Genomic DNA, 18,596 nt, shown 5'->3' on the forward strand with positions numbered 1-18,596 from the left:
TAACAACAATCTTTACAAGCTTATCGTCATGTAAGTGGACCGATTGACCGCTTCAAAATTTCACAACATAAAAAAACACTAACTCTAAGCTACAGGGTTCAATCATCACACGATTAAGAAAATAAATCCTCCAAGGAAAGTGTTGGTCATAGATATCTCGTTATTTAAACATTTTGTCAACTGGTTAATAATAGTAGATTTTAAAAAAAAAAATCAGGTTATAAAAGTTATGTTAGTTATAAATATTATATAAGCTTTAACAGGCCCATAGAATAAATAAAGACAGAAATGATTTTAAAGTGCATTGATTAAATGTAAACAACCTATCGCTAGCACAAAACAAAATTAAATATAATCAAAATTCAACAAACAATCCCTTATTGCTAACTTCTAACAAATGCAGCTAATGTACCTAAACTAAAGAAATATATACTGAACTGACTGCTGGACTTTGGCATACGACTTACAGAGGAGGAACAACGCTTTTTATTATTATTAGAACATATTAGAGCTTAACATTTCTTAATCTAAATTCGTCGGCTTGGACATCTGGAACTGCGATGGGATGACATCGACACATGAACACTTAATTTTAATATCTTGGGTGTAAGGATACTTCACATGGGGTCATCCATAAATGACGTCACGCTTTTTGTTACGATTTTTACCTCCCCTCCACCTTTCCCCTCCGTCACACGTCGTCACAAAAAGCCAGACCCCCCTAAAATGACGTCCCACCTCAGCCTACAACTCCCCCTCAAAATTGCATTTGAATTTTTTTTTTAAAACATCGATATTTTTAAAAAATCTTGTCTGAACTCTGTCTAAATAGAGTATTTTAATCAATTCCTATTACGATTTATTAAAACAGTTTTCCAAAACGCGAAATAACGTCTAAAATTAGTTTTTTAACATTGCTTTTTTATAATGCAAAAAATGTGACCATCTGAACCCCCAAACCCCTTTCTCTCTCATCACACACCGTCACAAAATTACGGAACCTCCCCCTACGAGTTTGACGTCATTTATGGACGACCCCCATCAACATTAGGGGTAAAAGAATAATTTACATGATCAGGGATGGAGGAACATTTCATATTATAACAGTTCAGATGCCATTAGACTTTAAACAACGACGATTTAATCATTCGCACTTGTCACTGATACGAACTTCAATGCCGGAAAAGTATATTCTTTATTTCTGATACGTCACTACTGACAATGGAGTAGTCCGAAATATGGAAAATCCTACTTCATGTACACAATATGTCTCAGAAAAATCTGCACTAACAAAATTTTACTAATCGGTTTTTATGTTAGACGGTTTTGCTTCTTGATCAAAATGTGAATCTTTTATTAGCTGCTTTGAAAAAAAATATGAGCAGTTTTCGCTTATCCACAGAAATGTTATGAAATGTCAGTTTGCTACTCCCAGGTGTGGGACGGGGGGGGGGATGGGTAGATAACCAACTAGCATTAATAATAGACTCAGTCATAACACCTTGCAAATTTTAAAAAAAAATATCGTCATATATCCATAACTGCAGTTAATTAAATGACTGTGAATAAATTCACAACGGTAGAGGCCAATATTTTTAAAAATCACAACAAATCTTTATTTTTTTATATATTCTTTGTTTATTAATAAAAAGTATTGTTTGTGTTTTATTTCAGTTCACATAAAGTTTGAAATGACTTGTAATGTTTAAGATGCTTTCTAGAAATCTTTTGCTACTATAAAATATTGTATATTTGCTTTCATAACAACATAAACCACTGTAAAACTTGTTCCGTATTCATAATTTATATTATTATATATATTTTGTTTCAAATTTAACTGCATAACTAACAAACCATTAAGTCTGTATTATAATTTTTCTATTGTGGCTAAAATATTCATCAAATAACATACTAAATGCATGCGAATTATCAACACTTATTTGGATGAACTAATAAATAAACGTTACAATATAGGGGAAGCAAACAATGATATTCAAACAATTTTAGTGTTGTTTCATTCATAACTTAGCTTTTATTATCTACATCTCTTTATTACAGTGATGTTCGGCGTTGATGTATTTAAGGTTAACAACTCAACTAATCAGGTATATACGTCCAATTTTGTATATAAACAGGCATTCGATGAATCATAGTAAACGGCGAGTGTTGCCTGCTAAAAACAAAAATAGCACGTTAATTTATTGTGTAATAGACACACACAAAAAAGGAAGAAATTTCATCTTTGTGTTAAACCATCGAACATATTGTGAATACTTAGCTCATTTTATAAAATTTAACAGGAATCATCGTTGAGATTATATTACTAAATTGCTGTCTGGTAATGATTACATTTAGGAGGATATTATTTCGAATTTTCAAACGTCACTTGAAACTGCTCTAGAAATCCCATGAATAAAGTAGGCCCACGCTACTGTTCACTTACATGAATCACAACCATGATGCAAGTAGCATGTCAAGCAGCCACGACTATATTTAGGATATTTTAAAACACTATTTTATGTTAATGAATTGCTTTTAGATAATTTAAGAATATCGACGTTATTGTCTTGCTTTTACAAAGCTAATACATAGCCATCATTATTCATTATATATAGATAACTAACAGGGATTTCCTATCATTAACTTAAAGGTTGGGCTACAAAGCACTCTTTTTTCCCGGTTTCTGTTTGGTTGATGGGATCGGCTAAACGGTTTTCCAGTCGTAAACTGAATTTTTTACTTCCCTTTTTAGATACACTTGTGTTTTTCGCAATTATAAGATTAACGTGATTAATAAAGGTCGAGTTATAAATAATAGTGTGTGGGCTTACCTTTTACAGCTACTATGCCAAATCTAACCAAGTTGAAAAAATAAAAATAAAGAAACTTTTGGAATTGGAGGGTCCAGGTGGCAGGGGAAGTAGAGTTAATCTGTTTTAAAGTACCACATATTATGAAGGGATAATGTGGCCAGCACTATGCCTAGACGCTTTTACTTTCCCTAACTTTAGTCCGGTAGCCTAAGCACGCACTAGATGGGTGGACTTAGGGACAGCTTACGGACTCGTGGCCTGGACCCGAACAACAGACTTCAAGGATAGCAGTCGAATGCCTAACGATATAAGCCACACTAATTACACATTTAACTTGATTAAATTAAGACTTTACTCGTTGAATTGTGATTGATAACGGAATCGGTAAAGGACTGATATTAAAACTATTCGATAACTGAAATTAAGATTAGTCTGTAGGCCCAGCACTAGTGTATCATTTTTTTTCTTGATGAGTTGATGATTTAGATTAGACTTTAGCTTAACTATACTCAGCACTATTATATCAAATTTGTTTTAATAATCAGTGTTTTGATTGCCACTAAGCTTGACAAAAAATAAAATTTCATTAGAATTTTTATAAAAATACATTTATTTTTTTTATTTTCTTTGTATTTACAATACAATTGGCAGGTTTTAAAATAATGTACATCAAGTTTATTTACAATTAACATAATGAATTGGAAAAATATTCCTCGTACAAGAGACTTAGATAATGTGTGAGATAAATTCATATCGCGCAGTGCACAACATATCAAACACTCGTCTTGGTCTTAGATCTAAAGAAACATCTATGTACACAGTTTACTGGACATGTCTACACACAAACTCACCCTAACATATGACTCAAACAACTGAAAACTTCTGACTTTTTTTTGCAGGATACATGTTTTACTAGTAGACAAATGTAAATGGCAAATTACCCGTTGGTCCATTACAGTTTGGATACAATTTGTAAAATATAGATCAAATAAGTTTGATGCTTGGAAAAACCGATACAAAAGTTATACATACGGAAAAATATAATTTTACAAAGCAATTGATGTTTTGACTGAAAGGTTCAGAATCAAGAATTTGAACCTAACTAGCCCCACCACAACTTTGAAACGTTGCTCTATACATACATTCATATACAATAACATTTACATTGGGACTAGAGTTTCTTTCAGATATTTTCTCCGGGGGCTCTTGAGACTTCTTAGGTGGGGAGGCACTTGAAGGTACCAGGGAGGGGGAGGGGAATTCAGTGGGGGGGGGGGGGGTGTCACTGGATGATCTAAGAGATGTAGATACGGGGACGGGGGGGGGGGCTTCCCGGAGAGATGAAAGGAATAACTGTGAACGAGGCTACATAAAACACACTTCACTTTAAATATTGCGTGCACCAAGCTATCAAGCGGAACAAGCATTGATTACGGCTGAAAATAATATCTTTGTATCAAATTTGAAATTGACTTCATATCCACTTTCTTGTGTTCTACATTCAGGCATATTACTCCCTCTCTCATCCTTCTCTTTCTCTCTATCCATCAGCATGTCTCTCTCCATTATATTTCTCGCTTTCTCTCTCCTATCTCTCTGCCTTTCTCACTATTCCCTACTTTTCTCTCTGACCATCTCTATCCTACTCTGAATTGCTCTCCCTTTGTATACTATTTTTTTTAATTGTCTATCTCTTCCTATGAATGGCAACAATCTCTTTATCTCCTATCTCCGTTAGTGTTTGGATTTCTTTTTTTCTTTCTTCGCCATTTTCTGAAAGTCCAGTTTGACGTAGATCACGTGATCCTGACTGTGACTCGATCTGTTGGTGGACAAGCTGTCACGTGAGTTGGTGTGGTCTATAGTGATGTAGTTCAGACCTTTAGAGTTTAATGATCGCTCAGGCGCCTGCAGACATACAAGTTAAGTTGTGGTAGAGACATACAGATAACAAACAACATGTAAATTTCATTATGTATATATATATATATATATATATATATATATTTGTATATATATATATATATATATCCTATATATATATATATATATATATATATATATATATATATATATATATATATATATATATGTATGTATATATAAATATGTATATATAAAAAAATAAATATATATATATATATATATATATATATATATATATATATATATATATATATATATATATATATATATATATATATAAGAGCAGAAATAGAATGCAGTCCGGCTTACATTTATGTATATATTGTTTTCCTCAAGATCTGAAGACTGTAATGTTGCTGGTCTATCAATCAAAAACTTGGAACAATCGTTCTTGAGTTGTCCTGTAGTTAATTTTTTTTAAATAATAAGGTCTTTACATATAAAGTAAGACTTCAAAAAGTAGATATTTTATCAATATCGATCAAAAATGTTCAAACGTCTTTTGGTATGTACATAAATTAAGTTATTAAAGTGACATGCATAACTATGTGTGCCTTATTTAAAATTTGCAACCATTGAATTAACAAACCTGTCTTAGCATCGAAGGTTTGAACAGAATAATCGTTGTTGCTTCGTATTAAATTGGTCTGCTGTTGTCTGAAGTAAAATTAATACCGTATTATATATAAATTGTTTCTTAATTAATTGTAAAAAAAAATTGGTTTCTGGAGAGATGAATTTAGTTTATTGGATGCATGAGTTCTGATGTTGTATTGAAGTGTACAAAGATAAAATAAATACTTACAACGATGAAAAATTAGACTCTAGAAACTTTTTCACTAGACAAGGAAAAAAGAATATTATTTTAGGTCGATAACAATCTAATTCTTTAATTTTGCTTATACTTTAGCTGGACTGCTAACCAGAAAGTCTCGAGTTCAAATCCGGGTCAAGTCAACAGACCGTCCCTGAGTCCACCCAACTCTGATGGGTACTTAACTCGCGTTAGGGAAAGTAAAGGCGGGTGGGAATAGTGCTGACCACACTATCTCTTCATATGCCGAGGTCACAGAAACAAGTGCTCTACTTCACTTACCCCATAGACCGTCAGGTTTGAAAGGGAAACTTTACTTACTTTACTTTTATATTTTAGAAGCTACATAAAGGTTATATCTTAAAAACGGCGGTACATAGATATTATATAACAGTAGAAATTTAAAATCTATGTTGAAGCCAACTCTAAAATATAACGTTGTAACGAAAACATACAACAGCATAACGAAATAATCTTTAAAAAGATCTTTCTATGAATTAGGATGACGTCAATAATTATGGTAATTTAAAATATATGTTTAAATGAAATATTTTATACGACATTATAACGATAAGATACAATTTTTATATAAAAATATCCAATAAATAATACCTTTCTTTCTACAAACTACGACGACGATAATAATTATGGTAGTTAAGACCACAGCAGCTGCAGCACCGATGATTAGAAAGACAGTGACACCAGAGCTAGTCGTCTTGATACTTTGAGGTGATGTGGTCCCTTTATCAGATGAGGTGGGACCTGTAAGAAGATATAATGATGTAACACGTGTTCACATAAGAATTATTTATTTTTAAATGTTCACTATGTATTACAGAAGTAGTTTGGCTGATTAGCATTCCGGTATACGTTTAAAACCATGTTTGCGTGTACAAAACATCAACAAGTGCATGTTATGGTTAAAGTTAGGCAAAGTATAAGACACAATGTGTAAGCTCTCTAGGCAACCAATTACATTAACTTGGACCAGTACAAAGTATGTTAACCTTTTACATCTCGCTTTGTCTTTTACCGAATACATTTGTAACCTTAGGGAAATTCTTACTTTCAAACCAAAAAGAATGTCGAAAAATTTACATAATCCATTTAGTAAAAAACAATATATACAATTTACAGTATAATTTTTTTAAAGCAGTGGTGGAATAGCCCGCTTATATTACGGTTGTGTAATAGTCATAATGGTGATTTGATTTTTATTTTAAATAATGTGTTGGTATTTCTCTATTTTACAATTTCTATTCCTTCATACTTAGCCAGACATTTAAAGATTTCATGAATAAAAATGCAAAAACTTCAACCTAGGGCTGAGGGAAACCATTTTAAAATGTACCGGGCCTATTGCACACAGACAGTCCACCTCTGATTTAAAGCCACTCTTTTAAAAAAAAATTCGAACCTGGAGTTGAATTATCTGGGTCTGATAAACTTGATGTGGTAGCCGAAGGTACTAAAAAAAAAAATTTCGCATGCAATTCAACAACAGTAGGTTTGATATAAGTTTTTATTTAAAAATATCAACGAGACATTGCAGCTATTAAACTCTATTTGTAAATTTAAAAATCGCCTACTTGACGTATGTGTCGGTCCAATACTTGTTTTGTTTTCTGGGCAAAAGAAAAGAAAGGACGGTTTAAAATAAATTTACAAATTAGGTTTTCTAATCAAACGTTCTAAATGTCCGCTTTTGGACTTTATATTGTTTAAAAAAATTAAAACATTATTTCAAATGTTTGTTAATACAATAAACTATTTTTTTAAATTTATTTTTTTAAAATTGTTAATACATTTAAGTTTTGCTTTTTCATATATTTTAACAAGCGTTTTTACAATGGACATTGAGAATCACATTTAGAATATTTGTATATTATTTACTAACCTCTCAGCAATGTAACCCGAAACGTAAAAGGCATAGCTTCCCTCTCTACATTTTTCACCAATACTTCGAAGACCTGTACACCATCTACATCAGCCGGGCTAAGTTGAATAGTAACATTGTAGGTGTCATCTCCTGATCTCCTTACACCAACATACCTGTTGAGACTAGAGACGTGTGACGTGTTGAGTTTGATCACGTGACCGTTTATCCCGATATAGTCGTGTAGTGGAGAGCTTGAGACAACACAAAACTGTATGGTCAGTGGTTGGTCAAATCTGGCTTGGATTGGCCTATTTCTGATCTCGTTGTTACAAGACTCTAGAAAATATATGGAATGTTTATGTCAGTGACACATTTTGGACACATATTGTTTAGTGTTACTTAACATAGAAGAACGTAGTCTACCTGTAGCAATAATGTTTACTTTACACTTGAGCGTAAGGTTATACACTCTTATTTCTATTGGTAACGTTGTTTCAATAGTTTGATTGTGGAAGACAATGTCCAGTCCATACTGATATCTGCTGTTATACTTTGTTACTTGTATATCTTTGTCTGACAGACGTTGGTTGTCCACATAAACCTCCATCTTGTGTTGATGTTGTATGTCTACACCAGACTTCAGACAAAAGTTGACAGTCAGGTTCGCGCTGGGTCGGGTGTAGATTGTGTAGATAGGGTTAGGATCCAAATTATAGCAAAGCTGTGGAAGGTCTGAAATGAAAAACAAAGTGAATTATACACTGATAACCGCTTGTGGATGGTAGGGAATGATGATATATATTGCATTACATAAAAAGGTGTTAGATCTTTCCTTGCTGAAAGTGTCTTAACTAAAATATCTTATAAATAAAGTGGGAGTGATCACTCCTAAATTTTATCGAAAATACTTAAAAACACTACGGGGGATGGCGACACCGGAAACTGGCATGATCTTTAATCAATATTTAATTACTTAAACTTTTTAAAATGTAACGTTATCTCGTAGAAAAAACATTCCGCCTCAAGTGAACAGCAAACAATGCGTGTATAATACTGCGGAACATTATTACTTTATAAAATTATATGCGTTTTTTTTGAGAAATCGGAAATAGCGTGAAGCACTACTTCCGGTGACCGGAAATTGCTCAAAAACATTGTAGAGACAGAGAATTAGATATTTTAATTATTTTACTTATATGCGAAATTTTGTCGTTTTGTCGAAAACAGTAATCTAGTCTTTTGAAAAACCGCAAGTAGAATGAACTTCATGTCCTTTTAACGGAAATTTCTGAAAAGATGTTACAAAACTACACATTTGATGTAATGCTTATATTTCGAATGTTATTGTCCTAGCTATAACAGTACTCAAGTTATTGTGTTCACATACACAAATACATACAGACATAGAGACATAATTGCAAAGTCCAGTTTTTCCGACTAGTTGAAGCATAAAATTTAGAATATTTATCCGATAAAAGTAAGTCCCTTATACTTCGTATTTGATGCAGTACTGAGGTGTAAAACTAAAACCTCTCAAAATTTCAAGTGATTTTTGTGAACGATTACAATACTACCTCTATTCTCTGCATACTTGAGAGTAAAAATCTTCAATAGTGTTCATATGTGTTACTTTCTTAATAACAAAATATAAAAGGTAAGTGTTATAATCGTGCACTAAAAAAATCGAAATTGAGATTTTCACAAATCTCGTCGTTTTTTACGACCCTTTAATTTTGTCTGTATTTATGTGTGTTTTCTAAACTAATAACTATGATATGTGGGGCTTTCAGAAAATCGACCAAGGAGTTCCTATACATCCAATTAATGTCTGTCTTTCGAAAGTGAAACATTGGGTTACATTTTAGGCTTGATGAAAGTAAATGGAAATGTAGCGTTAAACAAAAGAAATATTAAATTTCTGAATGGTTAAAACATTTTTTAACACTAATTGTGTGATTTTCATCATAAAGATAAAATGATTCTTGTCAACTTGGTCGTGTCGATATTCTGTCAAATTTTAAAGAAGTACTTTACGTTATTTCCGATTTCTCAAAAAAAAAAACATGTACGAATTTATATTTTACTCGATTCTTCTGTGTATCGCCCGACACGGTTAGAAAATAGTGAACACAATTTCGAACATTTCAACAAGACCAAGTACTTTCATACTTTTCATGAAAGGCAAGGGCTCGAAGAAATTGGGTTGTCACTTAATTAGATGATAAATTAACTTTTTAAAGATAGTTACGTTTTTCTTTATAAGGCACTAATCTTCCGCAATATTATATACACATTGTTTGCTGTTCATTTCGTGCGCAATTTTTTTTCTACGAGATTCAATTCTATTTTTAAAAGTTGCAGTTATTAAAAATTGATTGAAAATCATGTCTGTATCCCCAGTTGTCAACCTCCGTAGTGTTATATAAAAATATTCAAGAAAGTGTAGGTAAGATCACTCATGGTTTATTCTATTTAGTTAGCCAAAAAAAAGATTCATCAAGGGAAATGCACCATGTTTAGTTTTTTTTTAATAGAACCAAACGTGTTATTGTTCGTCAACAAAAGTAACCATATATTTAAAAAGTTTTAAAATTGCACCGATTTCCCATTAACGTATTTCAATAATACTATAATATTATCAGTTTGCAAATTAATCGGCTTCGAAAAAAAAATACAAATTATTGTAATTATCTTCTAATACCTTTATTTAACCTGAATCACTTAATGCAATACTGATGAGAGTTATATAATATAGTGTCATACAGAACACAGACAGTTGAAATATATACCCAGAATTTTACCAATTTATCAAAACCAATTGTCTGTAATTTTTAAAACAATGTTTAGCACTATTTTTTAAACGCTTCGATGTACGTTTTAATATATTTTTAACTTCAATAATTGTTACAAATTGTCTGTAGCGAATTTATTCATATATATTTAAATATAATAATGCCATTAGATTAATATTATACAATTCTTAGCAAATAAAATCAGACTGATAAACTTTTCTTCAAGTCATTTACATTTTAAAATAGGGCCTACAGTGTTAAAAACGCACCTTTCAATTTGAATGAAAAGAAGACTTTCAGATAATGTAAACTATGTTTTGCTGCTGCTAGGATTATAGTATTGCTCTTGAAGTCTAATTCTTGAATGGAGGTCCATGAAATGGTGACGTTAAAGCAATTATTCGACACACATTTAGTGATGTTGACGTCTGCTATGCTCGAGTCATTAATCACAGTGAGGTTAGCAGAAGAAATGACGTTAAATTTAAAGATGGCTGTGTCGTTAACGTTTGTGTTAATTACGCTGTTGTTGGATTCGAGATCAAGAAGACGAAGGGGGCCTGGCAACAAAAACGTTTTTAAGATCATTCTAAATACATATATACATTTAAAATCATCTTTTAGGCCTACTTTCAAACGTACAAATAACATCACGATGAAATAGTATTATCAGTAATTTTACATGCGTTACATTTAATAACATTTATTAACTCCATGAAACATACACTTGTTAAATATTATTATTATTTTTATATATAATAATGTAGTTATATGTAATAACAAAAACAACTTACATGTTGGGTCTGATAAGTGTAATATACGTGTTCTTATATTTCCTTCAAAGTCAGTCACTTCACAAACATAACTCTTATGAAGTGAACACAATTGTTCAGTAATCTGTGTTTTTAACTCCATAGTTGGCTGATAGTTCCTTGTGTTGAATAATTTATGTGCAACAACATTTTTTTCACCATGAACTTTGATTGTTAAAGATCTTGGATATCCAGTTGCCTCACATCGCAACTGTAGAAAATGTTCTGTATTTTCGTTTGTAACCTGATAACTGAAATTCACTAGGTCTGCTTTACCTAAAAAAAGTATCATAAGGTAAGTGTACATAAAATCATGTATGTAAATACGACATTTTATTGAATGAAATACCTCTTAAATCCACCCATATCAGACTGTGAACACGCCTTTTGCAGCAGGTAAAGAAGAAAAGTGGTATGACGCCCTGATCCCGTTCTGTCAGGTTATGTACTGTAATGTTGACTGTACTGTGATACCCACTCTCACTAACAGTCACCTCATATCTCCCGGTTGACGAAGGAAATATTTCATCGTTTCCAGCCATGATAGTTAAATGTTCTGTCAGATTTGTACCACAGACAACGAGAGTGCCAGAGCCAGTGCCGTTAACTGTTGATGTGATTCGGATACTCTGCAGTGTTCCTATACACAAACTTGGAGATCCTATTAAAAGCAAGTTTTTAGTATTTTATATTTTGCAGCAATTTAAACATTTAAATATGCACGAATACAAGCGTTTAAGGGATTTTAGGTTTGTATTATAAAGAGTTGGCCATTTTCTACCCCCTGCCTCTTGTCCGTAGCGTCCCATTCCGTCGTCAGTGGCAAACTATACATTGTGCACACAGCCATTATGTGTAGGGCCTATATATAGGTATTCACGTTGTCGAAAAAAAAAAAGAGTCAAATCCCCCATTTAAACGGTTGGGGGCTCTTTTTGCTAGTCACTTCACATTTCGTGTTAACAATTTATATCTATGTGTCACACAATTAATTAAAAAACAGTTAAATATGTCAATGTAGACCATTAGCTACCCCTATTCTTAATTCTAAGTACAATGCAGTAATACAGCTTAGAATGAGCTTTTACATAATTTCTACCCAGTTTAGCGCTCTCTGGTGTCAGCGTCCGGGGCGATCGCCAAACTGCCCCTACCCTAGAAAATGCATCGAAAATCTGGAGACTCGATATATTTATTTGGTTTTCCATTTTATAGTTTTTAGCAAGAATCGGAATCATTATCAGCTCCAACGATTGAAGTGCATGGTGATGAGTGATGCTGCTGATTCAAAATATGCCTACGATTGTGATTTATTTACGTAGGAACGATCTTTTCCTACTGATCGAGCACTTCTTTGCCACTGTCAAAAATTTCCATGCCACTATCACATCTGCGTATTTAAAGAGCATAATTTATTTTATTGAACATGTCGCCCTAGTGGTCCATTTGGAGAAGATGGAACTGGGCGTCCTGTGTAACATACACTGCAACAACTTCTCCGCTCTGAGCTTAAATGTTCGTAAAAGGTGGTAGTGAATTTAAAGATACAATCTTGGTATACCTGCTGTTTGTGCACTATATATTTAAAATCCAGAGGTATGAGGGCTATTCCGTCCATATCGCATATGTTGCGTGTTTCAGAGATGAAAAGCAGAACAGCAAATTGATGATGAGAAGTAAAGAGCTCTCAAAATTGAAAATAATAAAGATGTATCCTAGATTCACTGTCTCACAAGACCCGACTAATGGCGTTGGTTTTCTTTAACTTCTTGCGATCGAAAACGAATGTGCTAAACATAAAGTACTAAAGACTGATAGACAATTTGCAAATAGTAAAGCTAGAATTGTAAAAAAATTAAACAATAAATGTTACAATGCAGCTGCTTAGCGTGTATTGGCGACAATCGAATACATACAATTATTTTTGTTTTTTAATTCAAGAGAATTTTACTTAAATAATGAATCTTACACATTTCATTAACCTATTTGTAAGTCATCGGGACTATAAATATTGAGTATGGAATTATATTGCATGATTTTGTATTTATTTGAACCATACATGTTCTACATATTTTCATATGTATTACGTAACTAGTCCATAAGCGACGGACGAAGTTGAATATTAGCATATGCTTATTGTATTAAAGTACATTTAAATATTGATAATAAAAACGCCTCATACTGTCTTTTGTATCAAATGCAGTTTTAAACATCATAATTAAATACAGTTGGTTTGATTGTCATGATTCTGTCCAAATAAGTAACACACCCATTGGTGTCGCCATTGGTATGGCACCTCATGGACTGACCCACCCCCTACCTTATATGGTATATATAAATATGATATCTATATGTATATGCATGTGCACGTGTACGGGTACGTCTACCTTTACGTCTATTTACATGTGTGTGTATTTGTGTGTGCATATGTATACGTATACTTATATGCGTGTATGTACATGTACATGTACATGTGGATGTGCATTTTTATGTGTATGTGTATATATATATATATATATATATATATATATATATATATATATATATATATATAGTCTTACTTAGGCTTAAAGATTTATACAGTTGCATTTGGTGTCACCCCCTCCTCTCATTTACCTATTGGCGTTTACTTGTGCGAACCTAAAATGAGAGCTAGATTTATATAGTTCACAGTCACTACATCGATCATGTACTTCTTTCCGTTACATGATTTTTATCATCAGTCTTGCCTTTCCGTTAGTTTGAATTGTTTTCCCATCATTTATTGTTAGCTTACTTTTGAACTTATTCTTCTGTGTATACATAATATACTATTTTGGAAGTATATTCACAGTTCCCCCATAACGAACGCGGAACTAAACTTTATTTCGATTACAAAGATCAACAATCTTTATTTTTCTCACTCACTTGCTTTACTGGCTTCATTACGCACTTCATGGCGAAATGATATAGTTTGCCACGATTCTTAAAATTTCAACTATGCCGAAAACTGTTCTTTAATAGATGTGTGCTTTTTTCCGCAGTATCTACAACAGGGAGTTGATTGATTATTGTTTCCTTTATATGACACTGCAAAAGATTCTTTTAACTCCAATTTTCTCTTTTCCGCCTCACTCAAAATTTTCATCGTTTATCGGTTTCTTCTGCTATCTAACATAACTCTATGCACGTTTTCAATGTTTATTGTTCTTGTCCCAGTAACAATTTCCTAGTGTCAGCATCCTTGATACTCAACACTAATTTGTCTCCTAATAGTGAGTCTTCCATACGTTCACAGAAATTACACGTCTTGACCATTGTTTACATACTCCTCTATCGTTTCATTAGCCTTATTTCTTTTGTTGAATTTGAACCTTTCAAAAGTTTCGTGGGTTTTAACCCTAAAATGTTCGTCAAAGTTTTTCAATATGTCACTAATCTTGCTTATCACTGGCAAGTTCAGATCATTATACACCTTTAAACCCATCTGAGTCCAACAAATTTAGAAACACCGCTTGGCATGGCTCATTTCCTTCTCTTCATTTAAACCTACTAAGAAGTAGTAGTTTACCACATTTGTTTAAACAATCTACACCGGTAACCCATCTGTTTCCGTAAATGCATGAGGCGGATGAACTTGTAGTCTGTTTTGAGTCTTTCTTTCAGTTTTCTTGATCAGATTGTTTTCTTTTCTTACAGTATAGCAGTTAGTTCGCCTTCACCCAGTATTTAGCATTACTTCACAACTATTACACAGTTTTTAGTAATGTATTCAAATCGCTGCCACGATGTTACATTACTTAAACACATTTCTCCGTGTTAATAACCATTGGTATTTTATTATTATAGACAGCTTAGACGGCACGCCTTGTTTCAGTAGGTAGTCCAAACTGGCGAAAAAGTGCGTTTTAGGGTAAGTTTTTGCTGTTTTAAAAAAAAGAAATCACTACTTCTGGTTGTCCTAAAAGAATAAAAATTATATCTCAATAAAGTTTAAGTCTTTATTTGTCGTAATCTGGTATTTTTATATCTGTAACACATGTTTGAATGTGTTTTATATTTGTTAGAAAAGTATCAGTTACGTCAACAAATTTCACCGTTTTGCGAGTACTGATCGAACCCACACTGTTTCATTTGGTTGCGGCTTCGCCACGAAGCATCGTAGAAGCATAATCGTAATGTCATTTTAAAGAGCGAATTCTAGTCTATTGTTTGATGTATAAATTGAAAAAATAACTTGCTTATTTCATTTTAAAAAATCAGTTTTTAAACTTTAAATGACGATATATACACGAAAATAAACTAATTCTGTTTCAATTTTTACACCGATGTAAACTTCACTCTTATAACTACTTTTTGTTGTAAATTCAAGTATTTCTGATTTACGGTCGCGAAGCCGTGCCCTCAATAAACATATAACCCTCGAGTCAATTTTCAGCCCCGAGTGAGTAGCTCGCCCAACGGTTTTAAATGTTGACGACCGATGATGCTAAACGGATTTTACCCTTGCTAGAGCCTTCAAACAAGTACTAAGTATCATTGTTAAAGTTTCATTTCCATTTTAATAAAAGAATTTTAAGTTTGAATGTCAGTTTAGTTTAATTAGTACACGTTATTAATGTAAAATTGAACGCTACTAGTCCACGGTTTTTAGCGTGTGAACTATGCTTGTACACAGGGTGTGTTTAGACGTGAAGCTATTTAATTCAGGACATTCTAGGGACTTAAAATATGGATGCACTTAACTATTAGATGCTAGTGTTTACTAATTCTTTAAAATCTATCGAATGGGATTAATGATAGGGTCGTATTACTTCAGTTTATCTGGACTATCACGTCAAAATTATGAATCGACAAATTCAAAATGGCCACCAGACAATCCTGGTTACTATGTGGACGAACTCAATTATTTACAGGGAACGAAGGTTAAATACTTATAAAATATTAATGAAACACAAAAGAAATGTATAATTATAAAAATAATACATTTTTATCGATTTATTTAAAATAAAAGACTAAATGTTAAGTACTAATGTGATTAATTTTTTTAATTTTCTGTTGTGCACTCTGATTCTGATTTCCTGCTGAATAATGTGAAATGGTCTGCGCCAGTCTCCGTAATAAATGTACCAGATCAATTTTTAGATGGTGGTGCAATTTATTAAGATTGTACATGTTGTGACTTAGTTTTAAATGTTATATTAGTTGTAAGTGTAAGTAGTACTAGTAGTATTTCTCATTATTTATTTATTTTATATGCATATAGTAACAATGAAGGACAGTTAAGTTGTCCTATAGGATGCTGAGAACCACAGTATGGCACCTTCATTATTGGATATCTCAACCAGTGTTGCACAAGCAACGAATATTTCATTCAGTAGAATTACTATTAAAAATATACTATCAAGTATACATTACTTTTAACAAAAATGTGTTTTCATGCTTTTTCATATGTTTTCAGTTATTGTCATTGGACAAATAGTAGGCCTACACAATAGGCTAGTAGTAAATTTAATTATATTTTATTAATCACTAAATCAATTATTTATTCCATAGCTGGTGAATTTATGGTGGCCTATCAAGAACTTTCCTTACAAGGGAAGGGAAGAAGGCCAAGCCCCCCTCCCCCCACCCCCTACAGTTCCCAAAACTTATCGCTTACTCTTGATGCTCTACAAGATCAAGGTTGAGAGAAACAAGACGTACAAAGATGTGGAGTTGTCGTTTTAAAAACTATTCCCCCAAAGCAGTTATCAACCCGATAGGTTTGAATGTAGCATCAACTGCTGCATCACTTGTAGACATCACGTCTTTATTAGATTGCATTACATTACTACATTAAATTTTGATTCTGTTGCTCCAGAACTAGATAACTGTGGCATTTTTAAAAATAATATTTTAACTAATGTGATTTTTGAAAATAATGAACACATTCTTCCTGTTAATATTACCAACACAATAGTTTTAGAGTTATTCTATGTCCAAAGCAAAAAAAATTGATTTTTTTTTGTATGAAAATAAAAGTGACCAAAACGCATTTTTGTCATATTTAATTATTTTTTTACCTTAGAAAGACTCAATTTAGATGACTGAAAAAAAAATGGGCATATATATTACAAACTTTGCAGTAACTTTACCAATTTCTACACTTCTATGCTATTTAGTTTAGAAAATATGGGTTCTCCAAAATGGCACTTTTTGAAAATCAGTTTTTTACCAAATTTTGTTTTTGAAAATCGCATAACTTTTTTATTTATTGAGATATTTTCATAACATTCGTGGCATAGAGCTTACAATTAAAAGTTCTTTCATTACATACTCACTCCAGAAGTCTGCAATCAATAGTTAATTTCAGTTTGGACTACCTAGTTTTAGGCTCTTTTAACTGCCTCGCAGATACACATTAGCACTCGGTAAACACAGAGTAAAAAAGTTACGAAACTACGATATGCATAATAACAATGTACGTACCGATAACTAACCAAACAGACCGTAACAGAAACCAAAACAATAACCGCATATAAAACGATACCTTTTTTATTACAGTCATCGTTGATTTCCGTAAAGTTATCTTGAATGCATTTAGCTTGTAAATACGACACTGGAACAAGCAAGATTGACTAAAATAAGTTTAAATAATTGTGTGATAATTTAAAAAATAAAAACAAACATTGACAATGAATTAACGACACTTATGTATACCTTATTTAATGGAATATACAACTAAATATATTTGACTTACTAAAGTGAAATTGAGACAGTTGTACTATAAAAAACATCACCAGCTTTTCCATTCATAGAGTAGGGTGATCCAATGCAGTCCTAGCACCGATAAAACTATATTTAAAATATTAAAACAATTCCACTTTAAATAATCGTGTTGGAAAAATACAATTCAAATAAATAAATAAATATACGTATGTATAAGATAATTGTGAAAATTGACATAGTGATTAATATCAAAAGAAACGAATTTCTTAAAGTGAGTTTAAGAATAATACCAATGGGAATAACACATTTCTTTTTTAAAATGTTTTTAAATACGTGAATGAAAATCTGAGTTTATGACGCAACATTTTAAAAGAAAGTTATCAATGTTGCTGGGGCGCCATGTGCAATCCGGCTTCAGTTTAGTCGTTAAATGTAGTAGTCCTAGTGTTTCTATGGTAGTTTGTTTTTATAAACGAATGTTGACGCCATAGTACCAACAGGAAAACGCGACGTGCGCCTGATTAAATTTAGTCAACGCTCATAGTAGCACACCATAACCATGGAACTGTTTTAAACTTAAATAGCCAATTCCTCATAGGGAATATTGTGCTCACGGGAAGTCCGGTGCGCACCGCTTTACACAACCGACTGCGTGCCGGCTAATACGACTCATTAGATTTAGCCCATCGTGTCCCTAGTTATTGGTATTGCATTCTTTAAAACGACCGTATCATATTAGTATTCACGTGGTTCTTGGTGCTACGGGTCGCCCAACCACCGATGGATGTTCTTGATGTAGTTTGAACATTAAATAAGGTAGTATCACTGACTCGATATGCAGGACACTCAATCAACAGAACGCATGTGCTA

The 18,596-nt window shown here is 32.5% G+C and overlaps 1 protein-coding gene across 1 annotated transcript; it reads right to left on the reverse strand.

Annotated features, from left to right (window-relative positions):
• Positions 1 to 4,215: 4,215 nt before the first annotated feature.
• On the reverse strand, positions 4,216 to 11,718 carry LOC131941090 (uncharacterized). Its single transcript, XM_059300088.1, has 12 exons — positions 11,386 to 11,718; positions 11,019 to 11,312; positions 10,494 to 10,784; positions 7,856 to 8,164; positions 7,451 to 7,768; positions 7,143 to 7,178; positions 6,971 to 7,021; positions 6,166 to 6,315; positions 5,545 to 5,578; positions 5,329 to 5,396; positions 5,049 to 5,140; positions 4,216 to 4,721 (listed from the first exon to the last, which is right to left on the reverse strand). The coding sequence occupies exons 1-12, from the start codon at positions 11,576 to 11,578 to the stop codon at positions 4,548 to 4,550; spliced, it is 2,010 nt and encodes a 669-aa protein (XP_059156071.1). The 5' UTR covers positions 11,579 to 11,718; the 3' UTR covers positions 4,216 to 4,547.
• Between the last annotated feature and the right edge of the window lie 6,878 nt (positions 11,719 to 18,596).

Source organism: Physella acuta, unplaced genomic scaffold, assembly GCF_028476545.2.
Source record: "Physella acuta isolate Inbredline_101_S28 unplaced genomic scaffold, ASM2847654v3 ptg000027l, whole genome shotgun sequence".
In the NCBI taxonomy this organism is placed as follows: domain Eukaryota; kingdom Metazoa; phylum Mollusca; class Gastropoda; family Physidae; genus Physella; species Physella acuta.